This window comes from Parambassis ranga, chromosome 19 (assembly GCF_900634625.1).
Source record: "Parambassis ranga chromosome 19, fParRan2.1, whole genome shotgun sequence".
NCBI lineage: Eukaryota > Metazoa > Chordata > Actinopteri > Ambassidae > Parambassis > Parambassis ranga.
The window spans coordinates 21,645,052-21,663,356 of NC_041039.1; the positions used below are offsets into that span (position 1 = coordinate 21,645,052).

At 42.6% G+C, this 18,305-nt stretch overlaps 1 protein-coding gene across 1 annotated transcript; it reads right to left on the bottom strand.

The window, feature by feature from the left end:
* Positions 1 to 1,289: 1,289 nt before the first annotated feature.
* Positions 1,290 to 18,113, bottom strand: slc6a15 (solute carrier family 6 member 15). The gene is made up of 12 exons (XM_028430575.1): positions 17,979 to 18,113; positions 14,990 to 15,469; positions 11,096 to 11,253; positions 10,329 to 10,455; positions 10,068 to 10,249; positions 6,600 to 6,710; positions 5,345 to 5,586; positions 5,029 to 5,227; positions 4,689 to 4,881; positions 3,971 to 4,130; positions 3,617 to 3,779; positions 1,290 to 2,543 (listed from the first exon to the last, which is right to left on the bottom strand). Exons 2-12 carry the CDS (start codon positions 15,294 to 15,296, stop codon positions 2,163 to 2,165), a joined length of 2,223 nt encoding a protein of 740 aa, XP_028286376.1. The 5' UTR covers positions 15,297 to 15,469; positions 17,979 to 18,113; the 3' UTR covers positions 1,290 to 2,162.
* Between the last annotated feature and the right edge of the window lie 192 nt (positions 18,114 to 18,305).

An 18,305-nucleotide genomic window follows, 5' to 3' on the forward strand; every position in this document is an offset into this window, starting at 1 on the left:
ATGCAGCAGAATTGTTTTCAAGGTTTAGTTAGATATTCAGAAAAAAATAGCAAAATAAAATAATTAAACAAAACAATTGGAAAAAACCCTATGCCTTCAATGTATCCCATAATGCATCATAAAAAAAAGGAGTGCGCATTAGCGATATGTACCGTCAGCCATTGCGCGGGAGGTAACTAGCAGACCAGCGAGAAGGGCGTCAATGGGAGCTTCATTGTCCGTTTATTGCTACTTACGCTACTGGAACGTGACGTGTTATGTCGTTTTATTAGTTATTGTCGCGTTATAATACGTTTATTTAATAAATGTTGCTATTACGGAACAAACAATGCTATATGCTAGCGAGTTAGCTTGTTTTGCCCGGCAGAGATCTGGACGTTTTATTTACGCGACAGCAGTGACGTAATTAACGGCGACAGAAAAAGATGCACTAACTACAGTGTTTTCCCAGATGATTTCGCCATATAATGCCCTATACTGAACCCCCACTAACTCCACTTGGGGAGATTCCGCACTGCTGCCACACTGGCAACAGGCTAAAGAGGCCGCCATCTTTGTAAGGACTTCAGGCAGGTGACAACAATCCCTCAACGAGGAAGGAGGAGCTGCAACCTGCAGAGAAGCAGGTAAAGCAACTAACAAGCACAGGATCCTCACAGGTTTTAGAGTTAAATGTCACGAATTAATATACAAATTATGACGAAAGGTAGCACAGATGTTTGTAAAATGATATACAAATGAGTCGACTTTATATCTGAAAGGTCATCTTCACTGTGACTTAATGTTTTTAAAACCATTTTTTCTCTATACTAGTCATCACCGCTGATCTGATAAGGGTGTAACTATGCATACGACTGTAAAAGCTGTAATTCTAATTTTATGTTTTTAGATGGATATTTGAACATGTGGTATTTTCATGGATGTTTTTATATTTCAGAGAAAATGATATCGTTGTCTACAGCTTTAGAATATATTTATTATTTTATCAAAATAAACTAAACGCCAAGAAATAATCAAAACAAAACAGCGATGGACCTGGACCTAATAAATCTCATATCTAACACCAGAAACAAGTAGCAGACACACCAGTTGTACAACAATTCTTCCAACGGTGTGTTCTGTATTTTTCTACATTGTTTCCTAGGTTGCAGTGTCTCCACTGTAAATTATGTTTTATAATATCATTTATTAAAAAAACAAAATGAAGGGAATAAACCACAGATTAAAAAAAATAAAACCAACAACATGGGTTTCAGGGTATGGATCATATTTGATCTTTATTTGGGGAAAAGAAGCCATTTCATGGAAAAAAAACTATTTACAAAGAGGACTCAGTCCTCACCGACATTGACAGCACATTAGTAAAAAACAAAGAGCCGAGGGTTAAGGATTTGCAGTACGTCTGAACCTTAAAAACACTGTTCTGATATCCAAACTATTAAGATAAATATATTTATAATATTTATATTATATTTACAGAATACTTTTAAATATACACATCCGTCATGTATTCTATAAACAAATATAAATTACTTAGGCACACTTTGTCTCAGACAATCATGGGATTAATTTTCAAAGGCCATCCTTTCATTTTTTTTTTACCAAGAAAAATAATCTTTCAGAGCGGCTACAGTACGCTGCTACTAGTCTCAGTACTTGATGGCCAGCAGTTGGGGGACGGGGGTCATTATGTACACAACCATTTTACACAGCAGGACTCAAAGCTGGCTTGGATCTACAGTACACTGCCCACAGATACAGGCGTGCTCCCAAGGAGACCTCATGGCCTCCTGCCTTTGCCTACGGACTCCTCTTTGCAGATTCTTTTTCAAGTAGGCCTGGTGGAGCATCCACCTTATTGCTACACCTTTTCTCTCCCTGCAGGATCTGCAAACAGGAGGGTGCAAAGACTGGAGGGGGACAGAGATGAGTTTGGGAAGCAGCCCTAAGCAAATGAGTGAACAATTAGGATAGTGTTTAATCCCAAACAGTCATATAAGGTTCAGAGACAACAAATAAGAGAGCAGCTACAATATCTTCAAAGAATATATGGTACGAATGAAATATACATTGATGACACGGCCGATTAAACGCACGCAGAGGGGTGGAGGGGAGAGGTGGCCAGCCGGCATGGCTGTGCAGGGCTTACTATTACAGTCAGTCTATAAGTCCGACTTGGGCATATTCGGCATGTCGGCCATCGAGTAACCGATGCCATAACGGCCGTTGGGTGCAGTGTCCACATCGGTGCCACCGCTGCCGCTCTGCTTGCGATAGATGCTGTTGCTGGGCATCGGCGAGGGTGCCTCACTGGGAGACTTGCCTTGGATCAGGCTGGTGTCGTCATCCTCACCCGGCTGGGCGCTCTCCTTGATGATGCGACCCTTTTTGTAGGAGACAGTGGAGCGGCCAGAAGTGTTGTCATCGATGATGTTGAAATAGCGCAGGACAAAGACGACGGGCACAGGTAGGAGGGCAAACACCACCAGGGAGATGCACATTGTGGTGCCCCATAGAGGGAAGTTTAAGGTCTTCTCTGTAGCCTGAAAAAAATGAAAAGGAGATGTTTAATATGTTCCCTCTGAATTTTAATATAGACTATACAGAAGAAATGAACGTGGCTGCTTAAATGACACATAAGAAGCTGTGTCATCAGTAGAGGTATATAATTAAAATTTTAATTTTTACTGCATAAAAACTACTACTACTACTTTTTTTAAATAATAGTTACACAGCCAATAACCACATTGTGACATTTCGAATGGGATTTGTGAACACTGAAATGTCAAATATATATAATGTGATTGTTGGAATCTCTGGAAGATGTGTAACAGGTAAAAAAAATGGTCCCATGTTTAAATAGATTCTAACTCGACTGTCACACAAATACATGGTTGTCGTTTTTTTTTTTTTTTTTGCAGAATGTAGCCAAAGAGGAACAAGAAGACCCGTATTGTAGTGGTTACACACACATCACACATCCTGTATAGCACTCTTATTCTGGACAGTGTTGTCTAATATTTTTTAATTTATTTATTTTTTACCACCTCTATAAACAAGATTCTTTTTCCTAGAAAAAGCCTGCAGATCTTGAGCTTTTTTTGTTTTTTTTTTATTCCTTTAAAATCCCCAGCCTACTCTAGATTTGGTGGTATTTTTGACAGTCTGAAGATTAGGCCTGTTGGTATAGTTATTTTCTATAGTTAATGTAATTGTTTAAAAGCAAAGTCTTTAGAGAGTTAAGAGTGGGTCCCTCATCCAGTTCTGTGCAGCTTTGTTGATGTGAGCTGCTTTGGGGCACTGAGACTTGTAGACAAACTAAACAGCACATGCAGAGACGCTCTGTCTGGATTGGCCTTTGCTCCCCTTGTTGAGGGATTCAAAATAATTACACAGGTGTCTGAGTCTCTGTGTGGCAGGCCACACATCCTGTTGATTGTCCTCAATCTAAAGGACGCCTAAAACAGTGAAAACGCTGCCTTTTTTCCCTACTTTTATCTGCCGCTTGGTTTCTTTGAACTTTGCTTTTTACTTGTTCCAGGTTTACCAAGTAGAAGAACTTCCACCCCCATTGATCCCTGCTCTCAGAAGAGGAGAGTCTGAGACATTATCTCACCTCTTCCTGTATCCAGGCACTGTAGCTTGGCGGCGTCATGATCAGCTGAATGAAGCTGGAGCACAGGAGGACCAGGAGCAGGATGGGCGTGATGTACTTCCACATGTAATAGTAGAAACGGTACGGCGTAAAACCCAGCATGTCCTTCAGGTCTTCATAGAATCTGAGAGCGAAGCAGCAGGTGGTAAGATCAGACGTTTGTGGCTGAGAGTTCACAATAGTCTGCTTCACAAACCCGATGGCCTTTACATGTTTAGCTCAGAATATATACAGTGCTTCCAAATATAGAGGTTTTTGTTGCATGGATCACATAACACCTGCTACAAGTGCTTATGGGGGGGGGGGAGTACTTACCTATTGATCCCGTAGAACCAGGCGATGGCCATATTCTCCAGAATGACCACAACGAGCAGAGGCAAAGTAGCCGAGTAGTCATCGAACATGGTCACAAAGTAGTTCCCTGAGCGCTGGACAAACAGGAGACCGATGGAGAAGGCCAACATGCAGCACCCCACTGCAGGAGAGACACAGGTAGCTATAAATACTCTGCTTACTAGCAGATTTTAAATGGATGTGGTGATCTCCCACACTGAGGAGAGGGGTGGATAAACTGAGCTAAAGTGGGCTATGTTAAAGTAGAACAGGACCCATTTAAAAGCCATCTGGATGGCCCACATTTGTTCACAGTATCAGCCACAAGTACCATTAATCCAAACGGTTTTTCTGGTGGAGTTTTCTGCAATCATTTTAAGCATTTATTTCTATTTTCAACAAAACTCCTCTTTTTAAATGATAAATGCAGGTATTTGTCAGCCAGAGCAGTGCTGAAATGTTCTGTATCTCTCCAAGGAGTTGCTAAAATAACCTGATCTCAACACACAAGAAGTCTTATGTGGGGTTTCTTCCACCAACTTTTGGAACAAATCTTGGCATTACCACCTCCACATATCCTGAAACCACAACGTGTTGGGACACATGTTGCTCCTTGGCTAAAAATCCCTTCGCTATCCACAGGAAAGTACACCGGTGATTTTAAATGTCTTATTATATGATATGTATAGTGTTTCCTAACCTGTGAGGAACTCCTTGCGCACTTTGAACGTGTCTATAAGCGGAGTGAGGATGCCCTCGATGGTGCCGAACATGCTGCCGAGGCCGAGGTTAACCAGCATGAGGAAGAACATGACAGACCAGAAGGGTGAGGCCGGGAAGTGGGTCATGGCCTCCGTGAAGGCAATAAAGGCCAAGCCTGTGCCCTGAACCGCCTGCCAAACAGAGGGAGGAAACAGGACTGAGTACATGACCTCAAATGAAGATACAACAGGTGACATTTTGCCTTAAAGTTACAGATCAGATCTCATTTGAAGGCAGAAAATGTCATTTATATTTCTTCACATTTCTGTTTTGCAGACCTTATTGAGCTCGTCTTCAATGCTGCAGGGCTCCAGTCCCAGAGCAGGGAACTCATCCTCTTTCACCCCTTTGATAATCTCTATCATCTGATGGTAGTCCTCAGTACTGACTTGATTAACTTGGGTGAGGTTGATGTGGTGTGGAATAAGGCTGTGCTCGATGCCATTTCCCAACAACGCCACAATCTTATTGGTGTTCCTAAAAATGGAAAGAATGCAAATGATTGAAGATAAGATCACATTTACCGAAAATAACATAATAATCTTTGCATATAAAATACTAAAGAAGTTTTTGTAGAAAGGACCCCTCACTCACAGACTGACACATTTGCTGTTCGTGACGTTGGCTTTGAAGCCCAGCACAGCAAACACCACCAGGGTGGCCAGCACGGAGGTGAAGAAGTTGATAAAAGACACCAAGACGGCATCAAACTGGCAGTTGTTGTTGCGCTTGTTGTAGCTGGAAAAGGCGATGACGCCGCCAAAGCCCAGACCCAGCGCGAAGAAGACCTGCGTGGCCGCCTCTCGCCACACCTTGGGCTCTAACATGATCTCCAGCTGAAAAGACAACAAAGGAGGCGATGAAGTCTAAACGCGTCAAAAAAAATGGAGTCAGGTGAATGAGATTATCATTACAGGATGAGATCACACTGTCAGCAGGAGGAGTAATTACACACAGGAGGACATTATAGCAGTGTGTAAACTCTTCATCATAAAGATTAAAGTTCAGTGGTGCAAAAACCACAAACACTGGCCTGCATGACTCATGAAAACATGAGGCATGCTCCACCATCGACTCCACAAGTGGGCAAGTGCATGTGTGTCGTGGCCCCCCTATAAAGGGTCGCTGCAAATCGGTGTAAAGTTGAGTTGAGTGTAGCATTCTCTCATGCAGTGATTTCTTTGTTGTAAGATCAGAAATATAACATATGGCTAAATAGTTTTAATCTTAAGGTGTCCTAAAAAGAATCAAATTGTATATTGTGTACACAAGGTAATTAGGAATTGATTTTCAAACCATTTTTCATGGATTCATTGGATATGTTTAGGTCTATGATTGCTTGTACAAAACAAGAAAACGTTATTCACAGTTTTTATAAATATCTATTCATCCTGTCTTCATTTTGGTGTCAAGAGTGTAACACCTTTCTCGTTATGAAACTGGTCTGAGCCCAGACACAGACACACTGCAGCAGGACTTTGATGTCTGCAGGTACACAGAGAGACCTGCTGCTGGTTTGAAGTCTTGAGATGTCAGACAGACGAGACGGAGCAGACGCAGAAGACAGATACGCGCTGTCTGTGAACAAGCTGTGTCTTTGGCTGGTTAGATAAAGACTGAATGACTCTTGTTTCCATAGCGACACGATTCTGCAGCCTGAGATGCCATTGGCCGGTTGGTGCTGAGGAGTCGGCCTATTACAGCTCAGTGAGTCTCTTTGAGTTCAGACACAGTTTAATTTGATATTTTTCAACAGGGAGTAAACAGTGAGATGATATCGTGTATTTTTCTGCATTTCTAACGCACACTGGTCTCTACAGAGGTGGAAAATGAAGTTTGGCTGCCTCACCTTGGGTGTGAACATGTGTCGGATCCCGTCCAGCGAGCCCTTCAACAGCAGAGCCCGAACCAGGAAGCAAATCAGAACAACATATGGGAAGAGGGAGCTGAAGTACATCACCTGCAAGACAACACAGGGTCTAGGGTCTGAGTGTGTATGGTCAAGGTACGCTCACACACCATATGATCCAGTGTGGCAGATAGATATCAGTGCATATGTACAGATATGTCAGATATATCAGAATTTGAGTGTGACACTTAAGAACAAATCGTGGCGACAGCAGGCAGCTCTGACTACAGATGTTGACATTTTCATTTATGCATTCAAATGTATTCTGTGCTGTCCCAAGCATCTCAGTCTGCAGCACTGAGATGTGCTCAGGAATCTTTATTCTTGATAATTATGGTAGAGGTTAAGCTGCTGGGCCTGTGCGAGGACCTTTGTCCCATTATCCCACTAATCAGAAGGTGGGACTCTTGTCATCGTTAACTGGAGGCCCCGTCTGTACAGGCGAGTTGGCACTTAAAGACAGAGCGGGAGAAGAAGGCCTGAGTCAGCCGCCTCGCTGCGACACATAGATTTAGGGTGTGGGTGCAGACACTGGGAGAAGGGGTTGAGTGACATAGTGTGGTTAGTGACTCTCCTGGTTGGTGGTTCATATGTAGCTCTGAAGGAGACAGTGTACAAGAAAACTGTTCCTTCATTCCTTTGTTTTAAATCAAAGAAACACAGCACAGCTTTCTTTGTCAAAGAACTACACACCAAAAAGTGATTTTACCCAAAAATACAAAGTCAATTGTGACATTTTGTTTCTCAGCTGCTGCTCTTGTCAGTCTGATTAAGTCCACTTAAGAACACAGTTGCAGCCTTGGGCAGCACAAAGCCAGACAGGGGGATATATATGCCTCTTTTGTAACCTCAGCCTATCAGAGAGAGACTTTTAAACATTATTTTTCACAGCAGATAGAAAGGTTCTTCTTGCAAAGGTCACCTTCTGGGAACTGCACTGTTATCTAGACCTGTAAGCTGATATAACAGGCGTTCACACATCTAACTGTGGCAGTGATTTTACATCTCACACAATTTATCACTCATTAATTTGATCAAAACCTACTTCCATCACCTTCCTGATTTTTTTTCCCAAGCTCTTGACAATCAAGCCAAGCCAAAAGAGCGCGTATAACCATGGCAACCAAACAGTCTGATCCCTTTTCACGCCCACACGCACACACACACACAGGACAGACAAGCAGATCGCAGTAGGGATATTCCTCGGAAAAGGCTTTTGTGTGAACATGGGAGGAGAAGGCATTAATATTCTTTTGTATCACACAGTGCCGATTAAACTTCAAAGACACTTGGAGCTGGCCCCCTTTGAGGGAAAGTTAATACCCAGTTCTACTCCGGCCAGCTCTAAAAAGGCCATCCAGGCACAGCAGGTGGATAGAGGACGACCATCTGGCTCTAACTGTACAAATTAACCGGCGGCTTGGGTGGTTTGTGATTAAAGAAACAAAAAAAATGATGGCTTCGATGTGTTTTTAATAATTCATTGTATCTTCTTATTGAGCAGCACCTCGCCAAAGTGACAGAGGAAGGGAGAGTCTGTGGTGCTTAAAGCATCTCTGTTGTGGAAGCCATCCGTCCTGTTTTGTCTCTGGCTGTTGTGTTGAAAGTGGAGCCAAACAAACAGCAGACAGCTGCTGGGATAAGGCTTCAGATAAGGACAATGTCTGGATCAAAGGTGAGGAAATTCGTTTAGCCGGCCCTGTTTTCCACACAAAGCTGAAAATGTTGACCGACAAGATCAAGTCTTAAAGCTGCAGTTCACTTTTTTATGTCCTGTAGGGGGCGGTAAAACTGAGACAAACACACACATCCACCACATTTCACTGCCAGAGTGCAGCAACTCAGACTGCATTCACTCTAACACAAGCTGACTTGTGTCAACATTCTTTAGCTTTACAGGCATACAGAGACCTTGTTCCTGAAATGCTCACCTTTTATCACTATTAGTGATACTTTAAAAAAGCTCTTGAAAACTCATCTCTTCCATCAACCCCTCTTCTGTTAATACATCAAAATTCTAAGTTCCACTTCCAACCCTGCCACTCCTGCTCCTACTGGAAATTACCTGTTCTTTTTACTAGTGATGGTGCCAGGAAAATAATTTTTCCTTAAACGCTGAGAAGACTAAGGAGATAATTATTGCCCCAAGAAAGAGGAGAGACCAGCACACCCCACTTTACATCATTGAGGCCCAAGTAGAGAGGGTGAAGACCTTCAAACTCCTTGGTACCTACCTAGATCTCACCTAGATTCACAACATGTAGCAAATCATCCAGAAGGCTCAACAGAGACTCTTCTTTCTCAGGAAGCTGTGGAAATTTGGATTATCCTCCAAACTCCTCAGCAATTCGACAGATGCACAGTGAAGAGCGTCCTGACAGACTCCATCACAGTCTGGTATGGGAAGTGCAACATTCAGGACAGGAAGGCTCTCCAGCATGTCATTAAAACTGCACAATTCATCTGTGGAGCAGCTTTCCCACCACTACAGGACATGTACAATGCCCGGGTCACAAGGAGGGCCCACAAAATTATAAGGGACCGCACTCACCCACAGCACACACCGTCAGGCAGATGCTTCAGGAGCGTGAAAGCAAGGGCAACAGGACTAAAAAACAATTTCTATCCACAGGCCATCAGGCTGCTGAACCACCCACTGAACGTTAAACATTTACGAAACGTGCACATATTTGTTTTTGTTGTACAAAGTAAACAAAAAGTAAAAGTCAATTTGCACATTATCTTAGTTTAGTTGTGTACTATAGTCATGTGAAGGGAACTCACAAAGAATTGTATTGCCCAGTGTAACCTTGGCTGTGCATTTGACAATACATTTCTTGAATTTTGAATATTTAACATTAATAAGTGAGTTAGGTGCCGTATATTTCGAGATGGTGAAAACCTAAAAAAGGCGCCACAAAAGTTGAAACTTTATGACAAGTCCAACTCGTTTCATTCTGTTACATCTGTTCAACATTCTGAATCAGCTTGAAAAATATTGCACACCTCAAAGTATTTTACTTTTTGACACTGACTGGGAAAGTACACCAGCTAAATGCTTGTCATATGATACAAAAAAGTATGGAATGATAATTATCACCTGCTAAAAAAAAAAGGAGCAAGTAAGTGAAGGAAATCCTTTAGCCTGTGGGCTATTTGGGATGCTAGTCATGCTACTGTCAGTGTTGTTGCACTCAGCTGAGCCAGAGACAAGATCACATGAGCTATCAGAATCGTATCATTAGAAAAAAAATTTGTCAACTCACATTACAGTGGTCACTCGGCTAAAGTGAGCTAAAAAGTACAGTTTTCTTTCGGCCAGGCTTGCAGAGCAGCAGCATCAAGCCTCTGCTTTTCTTGCTCTCACGAAACCTCTCCCTCTGTGCTGCATGACTAAATTCCCCTTACCTTCCCAGACGACTTGATTCCCTTGATCATGGCGAGGCAGACCATGGACCAGGCAGCCATCAGGCACAGAGTCATCTTCCAGTTGAGTCGTCCTCCCTCAGAGATGCTGTCAGAGATGTCCAGGGCCTCGCGGTACCAGTAGTAGGTGGTGGCCGAGCTCTTCGCACACTCTGGCACCACATCTGAGGACAAAATCACAGCAGTTATTATTAAACTGTGATGATAAAATCTGATGATGCCGCTGATCTTGTGTTGTCTTACATGTGCTGGTCTTGTTCTTGATGAGCGGACACTCGTGCCATGGCAGAGGATGCTGGAAGGACTGGGAGAAATAGAAGAGGCTCCAGCTGATGATGACATTGTAGTAGAGGGCAACAAAGAAGCACACCTACAGGCAAAAGAGCAAAATTAACCTCAGATACATTAAGCAAAGATTGGCATTCCCTGGTTTCCTCTATGGACATTTAGTTTGGTGAACTACCTAAAATTCGGGATCACAATCACCTTTCCCATAGGAATCAATGGACCCAGGACCTATGCATTGAAGTTATTTAGTCAATATTAGAGATGCAGAAGTAAGGCCATTAAGTGATTTTTTTGAAGGATAAACCTTCATGTCAGACACCTGTATGAGGTTGTCTTGGCTCAGTTGTTGGACGCCTGTGTGATCAAATTACACAATCATGATCCTAAGCATCCAGGAAGTGTGCAGCACCCAGCAAGGAAACATCATGAACTAAAGAAGCATTCTGTTAGCACTTTGTTATTTGTGAAGAATGCGCTGTTGCTATGGATAATAGGCTGTTGCTATGCAGGCTAATCTGGTAAGGAAATTCATTAAATGTTGTTTTAGTGTGTGAAATTATGTTTTTTATTTGTCATGTAATAAGTAGGTTAATGCACCGAGTTCTGCTCATTACATTTAACCCATTTACTGCTGATTTTTATGATTATTGTCCCAGTTTTCAGCCATGCTCTCATTCACTTTTCACTTCATGTCCCATAGGACCCCCCTGTGTCTGACTCACCACACAGCTGGAGAATCCGATGCCCCCCAGCCGAGGGCTGATGTAGTTCCACACCCCGATGCTGCCCCTGCGGATTCGCTGTCCCACTGCAAGTTCCAGGAAGAACAGCGGGATGCCAATCAATATGAGCAGGATGAGATAGGGCACCAGGTACGCTCCTGCCAGTCAAAACAATACAAGCAGCGAGTTAGACAGAGGAGGGGAAATAGTCATCAGATAGCTGTGAGGTGAAGACATTTCATTTCCTGGAAGCGGCACATAGCGACATCAACAGATCAGCCACGTGTCTGGTGCAGACTCACACTGCTACCTCTTAAACGTGTGTGTGTGTGTGTGTGTGCAATCAAACCATTCAGCGAAGCAAAAAAGACGTGCAGTCCTAAATTATCTAAATTACAGTGGGATTACTGTGAGGCACATTACAAAGACAGCCTTCCCTTCCTAGCATTAAGGTTTCAGGGTTAATAACTAACATTAAGACAGGCTGTAATAGTGTGGTGCAATAAAATATACAGTGAGAAAGGGGGGGGGGGGTGACTGTCTCTTGTGACAGTCGGAGCACTTGTGAGCCATGAGACTGCCAACCACATGACGGTTTTTAGAAGAACAGTCTCTGCTCACGAGATATGGCCAGAGGTTAGATGTGTTCAGCAGCAATAGATCTTAAAAATAATGTAGGTTTTTATTTCCGTTACATAAAAAGGAAAATGTAAGAAGTGGTTTTTGTTACCCTCACATGAAACGAGACTTCCTGTCTGCACACACTGAAAGTTTCAGAACCTAAATGTATGTGAAATTGTTGCATCATTCTCAAAGTGGTGCCACCAACAATACCATAGAAAAAACCCCAGACCTTTTAGGGCGATCAGGGCGGGTAAGGTTTGATATGAGTCACTGATATGTTCCTCCTCGGGGGTATTGTTTTTCAGATCATAGTTTCATCCCTGTTTTAACAGAGGTGATTGTTTGACCTGGCAGGGTGTTCGTTCAGATCTTTTCCTGCTGTTCCTCCCAGATCTGGCCTAGATGAGAGTGGCTGGTTACACACAGGAAATAAATGTGTGTGTCTGTTTGTGTGCTGGTTTCTAATATTAAAACGTCTAATTTTGGTTCATTCAGTCTGCATCAAAACCCCCCTCTGGTCTCTATTGTCTTTGAAAAACCTCGACAGTCTCCCCCTCGGATATCCAAACCCTTTGACGGCACTTTGAGAAAGCAAACATCTAAAAAAAAAATAGGAAGAGTAGGAGGACTTTAGTCTCATTGTTAGCAGTCCTCTTCAGTTCCAAGGTGAGAAGTGGTTTATCTGGTTCAGGCAGGTGTGTGACATGTCGGAGGCTTGTTTTTTTTTTTTTGGCACATGTGCCGCAACGAGGTGTGTGGATTATTTTTATATCATCATCCCACCTTTAAATCTGTTTGAGTTCATTTATGATTAAATAGGAGCATAGATCATTTTTTAATAGAAAACACTGGAGGATGATCCACACAGAGTGGGAGGTTTGGTTATTTAGTGGAACGCTCTGAGGGCCATCAATTAAACAGGGACTCTCATTACAAGGAATTTAATGAGTCAGTAAACACAATGATTTAATCCAGATTAGATGATAGATGGTGATGTCTGTCCAGGATGCAGCAAAACTGCTTCACTGCCTCATGAGCTTTCCTATGTGTAGCCATACAAAACTGTTTAAAACTATTGAGTCAATAATCAGTCATAAACTGATTATGACATCAGTTTGGGGGTCTGACAGTCTGAACACTCCGAAGGAGAAAGTTTAAAAGAAATTAACAAGTTTAGTAACGAGACAGTTTTTTCATCCTACCACAGAAAATATGCAGTTCAGTTCACCACTGTAAACTGAAATGAAAGTGTGATTAATTGGCAAAGATGTGTATAAATGTAAAGATTTGCAGAAATAACTGTTTTAAACTTTTAACATTTACATTTTTAGATGTACTACTTACTACTACTATAATAGTTGACAGATTAGTTGATAATAAAATGACAATGTTGTGTAGATTTTACAACTCAGACTACAACAGAAACCTCTACACTGTAAAAACATCCAAGGAATATCCAAGAATATTATTCATATTAATGTATCCTAGATAAAAGTCAAAGATAAAACACACACACACAGGTTTGTATGCCTGTGCAAAGATGTCTAAACCCTTAAACACACCTTGTCAGAAAGCGGCCAAAATGTCCTCACTTCCAAGCCTGGTCTCAAATATGTTCTCATACAGAGAGCCACACACACGCAAAAACAACACACAGGCGCACACACACAGAGACCACAGATCTGCCATTTCAATCTAATTACAGCTGAACACAGCAGGGCGACCAGAGCTGTTTAAAACAGACTTAAAAACATGACAGAGGTCTGGAGAGAGGTTGTGATCTTTCCTGAAGGCTGCTGTGCATGGACACACACACAGACACACACACCTCCTCAGTCTGTCAAACCTGTGCTGATTTTATTCATCACATCTCACATCATCCCACACACACACACACCATCCTCTGATCTCCTCCAACACTCTGCCACAGACCAATGTGAGGATCACTTTTTTAAGGTTTCTTTTGTGTAACTGCTTTGTGTGTGCTGTGGAGCACAACATAGTGTAACGGTTTAACGATTTCTGTCCTTTCAGACATCACATAAGATAACATGCACTGATCGCTTCTATCCTGTCTTGCCTACCTGTCTGAGATGGTTTCATTTAATCAGCTTTCAACAGGCGGTCATTGGCTTTGCATAATCTCCAGCTGGGAAGTGTGCAACACCTTATCCTTCGCTGGACGTGTGCACATTAAAGTATAAACACTGGTTGAAGAGTGAATTGAAAGATGCAGACAGTCAATGTGGTTATTATTAGACCATAATCTGGAGCATCCGAGCGGAGCAGTGATATTGGCTCTTATATGTTTTTTTTTTGGAGAATGTTATGACAGGACACGCTGACACAGACAGTCACGTGACCCTCGTGTCAGACTTGAAGGTCACAGAGCTGTCTGGTTGTGACGGGCGACTGTCCTGGTTATCATACAGGCAGGTTTGCACGCAGAGGACGGGTTTTAAGATGTTGTAAGCGGTGGATCGGATTGGCAGTAGTATTTCTTACCATAGCATTTTGACACAGGAATAAATAATGCTGCTGCATTACACACCGTATCATAGTAAGCAGATGTTGCATCAACACAATACATGCTGCATTATTATGGTTAAATTACTATAACACTAACAGACCAAAAAGGAAAGGAAGGAAATGACTTGCTGATGAAATCCATGCAGCCATAGAAGCGAATCACATAGATAGACCCTTAGCACCTACTCTGCCACTGTAGGAAGAAGTATGCAACGCTTGCACTTCCACTTACAGTGGTCTGTTTTAATGCATATTGCATTGAGCCTGAGCATCATAATATGACATTCTGTGCTGTTTGTTGAATGCATACATGTGCTTACACATGCTTGGGTTTACTACAGCTTCAGTTCTAATCTAGTGTTGCTTTATATACAGTAACATCTGAGGCCTGAGTATATGGCAGCTTTGCTAGTTGATTTACTGTAATATTTAACCCCTTCGGATCCGAATTATGTTTGAGTTGCTGGTTATTGCAGCCATGATTGTGCTGTTTGTGTAGATCCACAGTGACTAAAAAAGTGGATAAACAAACATAAAAATCTGAATGACCAGACATGTTTTAAACACAGCAAAGGTTTAAACATGAAAATCCAGGTCAACCTGTTTTCAATCAACCCCGCTAACTTCCTGGAGAAACTGTATCTGGCCCTTCTCACTGTGTCAGTATGTTTCATTTGTGTTGGTTTTTTTTCATCATGATGTACTAATAAACCACAATCATACGGATGACAGTTAACTCACCCCCTCCGTTCTTCTGACACAGGTAGGGGAACCTCCAGACGTTGCCCAGGCCTACAGAGAAGCCAACCTGGGCCAGGATGTACTGGAGCTTGCTGTTCCATGCTGGGCGTTCCTCCTCCTCGCTATCAGAGCCGCCTTCCTCCACGTCGCGCTCGTTTCCTTCCCCTTCCCCTTCATGGTTGTTGACAATCAGCGAGCTCTTCTTGAAGGAATCGTCACAGGCGTCCTCGTTGGAAAGCAGGTCTCTGACAGACTCTGTGACATCGTCGTCAAGCTCTCTCTTGACGGCCTTGCTGTTTTTGGGCATTTGATAAAGCAAACAAGGGCGAGGGGTGGAATGTCTTTTAGGTTGGCGGGCTGAAAGCACAAGGGCGTACGTCTGTGGCAAAGTTTTTTTGTTTGACTGGTGAGTTCAAAGGTCCTGCAGGGTTCGAGAAGCTGAGTGATCAGGACGTTTATTTTTTCATTATCACCAAATATCTGTGGGGCAGAAAACAAGAAACTGAGCAATTAGAACACATAAAGGTTTGAGGAAGAGACATTAATTCCTTCATAATTCAGTGACCGAAAGGTTAAACATGGGCGTTAAAAACACATTGACAACTGTGTATCTTTGGGGGAGACCTTTATCTGAGCAGATGCTCACATTAAAGTCACATGGCTGCAGGAAGAGCAGATATACCAATATAAAAACAGCAACCAAACTAACTAGAAAGGCATTTCCTGAAGAAAATGCAAGTTTGATTGCTGCAGCTGAAGCATTGCTGCATCTACTAATTCCAGCCTGTAACCCTTCTCTTTATGTCCACCGTAGATATGGCAAACAACAGATCATCAGCTAAATAATACCATCTACTGTAACTTTAAGTAGACAATAGCTTCCTCCCAGCGTTTTCTTTAAAGGTATAATACCTTTGATCTTCGAAAATAACTTCCTGTCAGCCTGTCACCATGGTAACAGCCCTGCCTGCCTGCCTGTCTTATTACGCTGGAGACTCAGGTGTGTCAGCCTCCTTTTACTCCTCTCAGGGCAGATCCCATGTATTTTAATGGGGGGGGTGCACCCTCCGAACAACTTCTCTTTTTGTCTAAAACGAAGCCTTCAGACAAAAAATATGGACACCTTCAAAATCACAAGAAGTTGCTCTACGCACAGTCTAATTTTTATGTCTGTGATGTCAAAGATGTGGAATTGTCAGCGAGTTAGAAAATATGGCTGCTCTGCTTCTCTGTTTTTGGTTTTACATTATGTCTTAATGGAAGAATGACCGGCACTCTCCCCAAACAGCTGGCTGTATGGGCAAAACGGTTTGGTGTTCAGTTTAAAGAGTCACACCATCAGAAAGCTAACAAGTGTTCCTTCAAACTGATATACAAATTATCCCAGTTAGATGGAAGGTGCAGGCCTGAGCGCAGGTTAGAGAGATTTTTTTTTGGCATCTCCTCAGCCTCTCTCCACTCTGAGTGATGACATCATCCACTCTGCCTTTGATCATTCCACGCAATACACACTAATGTTAAACTCAGAGGAGACCTCAAAAACCACTCCGACTTTGAGAGCCTGGTGCGCGGAAATGATCCTGAATTAGAAAATTCTGAACACAAGTTTGATAGAGCAGGATCTAATGAGTGTTTTAAGACTAAACTGGAGTCTGTAGATTGAAATTTGTAAGAGGAGATACATTTGGCAGATGACCCTCGTTAAAGGGCTCTCTCATAGACTTCAATGTTAAATGGCTTTTGAATTTTTATTCATATTTTGAAAACGAAACATATTTGAACAAATCTGTTTAAAAAGTTTAATAGCCCTCGAAGAGCTGAACAGAATGATGTTTGAACGGTTTCTGTAGCTGAAAGCATGTGGAGGTAGTTACATCTCAAAGTTGACAGTGGTTTTGAAGGCTCCTCCATAGACTCCCATGTTAAAAATGACGCAGAAATTGTTTAATATTTTGAATATTATAATTTTTTTTTTTTTAAATTGAAGTGTATGTTTGATTGTTTGCTTGCTTTACAGCAATCAAACTAAATACATGGGGATCATTTTGTTCCAAGTCATTGTGCTGAGGCCTGTGGACGGTGACTGAGACACTGACAGGTCCAGATCACGTTTCCATCCTTCTGAATAATTAAAGCAACAAAAACCCATTTGCATACAAACCCAAACACTCCTTTTTTTTCCTCCCCGCAGCACCCATGGATGGGGAAAGCCCTCCAACTGTCTACAAGACGCAGACGCGAAGGAGTGAAGGGTGTGGACCACGCCAGCCAAAGGCGGGTTAAGGTGCGCAGCATCCACGTCTTCTACATTTAAGCATCCTTTAACGAGTCTTCAATAAAATCAATTAAGAAAACAAAAACCGGAACATTACAGCACGACTCACGGCTTTCACCACGCAGCGGATAAAGTGATTAATAGATTTCCTTCACCGCTTTCAGATTAGCCTGGTTTGTGTGAGGCCGACGTTTCATAATCCGGTGAACGCAGCACAGCAGCCAGAAAGGACGCGGATGCGGAGTAACCTTCATTTATTACAGGCTGCAACGAGAGAGAGAGAATTTCTGTCCCTAAACCTAAATGAGCTCAGGATGAGTCAACGCACGGAGACTGTTGACAGATGTTTTTTATATATATATATATATATATATATATGACTCAGTAAGGATGACTGGAGGTTTCCAATGATAACGAAGCACATGATGGCACATAAATAAATAAATAACCCCGCGCGTGAGAGCCGTGCCATGTGGCTCGTTGTTCTGCCCGGGCACAATTTGTTCTCCAAGGAATGCGCATAAATTACCGTCCTCCCTCCCGCTCAGGCTGCATGACATCCATGTGGGGTGTTTCATCATTCACTGGTCAGCTCCATCCTGCGCACTGGTACCTCAGCCATCCTCTCTCTCTCACACACACACACACATGCACAAAAACACACACACATATATATATATATACACACATCACGCCAGAATAGATGGTACATACCTGTGCGTAACTACAGCAGTCCTTTTCTGAAATGTTCAGTCTCAAGGGATGAAATTGTGAGAGCACATGCACGGGGCACTCATCATTACGCGTTTCAGGCAGACGGGCTTCTGTGGCGCTCCAGACTCCTGCGCCCGACTCATCTAGCTGACGGTGAGAACCGCAGCTCCTCCTGCGGGGGTTCTCCGCCTCCAGCGCGCACATCTCCGCCTCTTCTCGCGTCTTAATCCACGATGAGTTTCATATTTCATGGAACATGAGTCCCGTGTGTCTGACACAATACTTCTGATGCGTTCGTACGGCTGAGATTTTAGTTGAAACTAGTAT

Excerpts from the sequence above, each read along its gene's own strand:
- slc6a15 (XM_028430575.1), bottom strand. The coding sequence starts at position 15,296 with ATGCCCAAAAACAGCAAGGCCGTCAAGAGAGAGCTTGACGACGATGTC. Across the intron at positions 10,250-10,328 it reads CAAGAACAAGACCAGCACAT|ATGTGGTGCCAGAGTGTGCG; the intron begins GTAAGACAACAC and ends TTTTGTCCTCAG. Across the intron at positions 2,544-3,616 it reads GTGCCTGGATACAGGAAGAG|GCTACAGAGAAGACCTTAAA; the intron begins GTGAGATAATGT and ends CATTTTTTTCAG.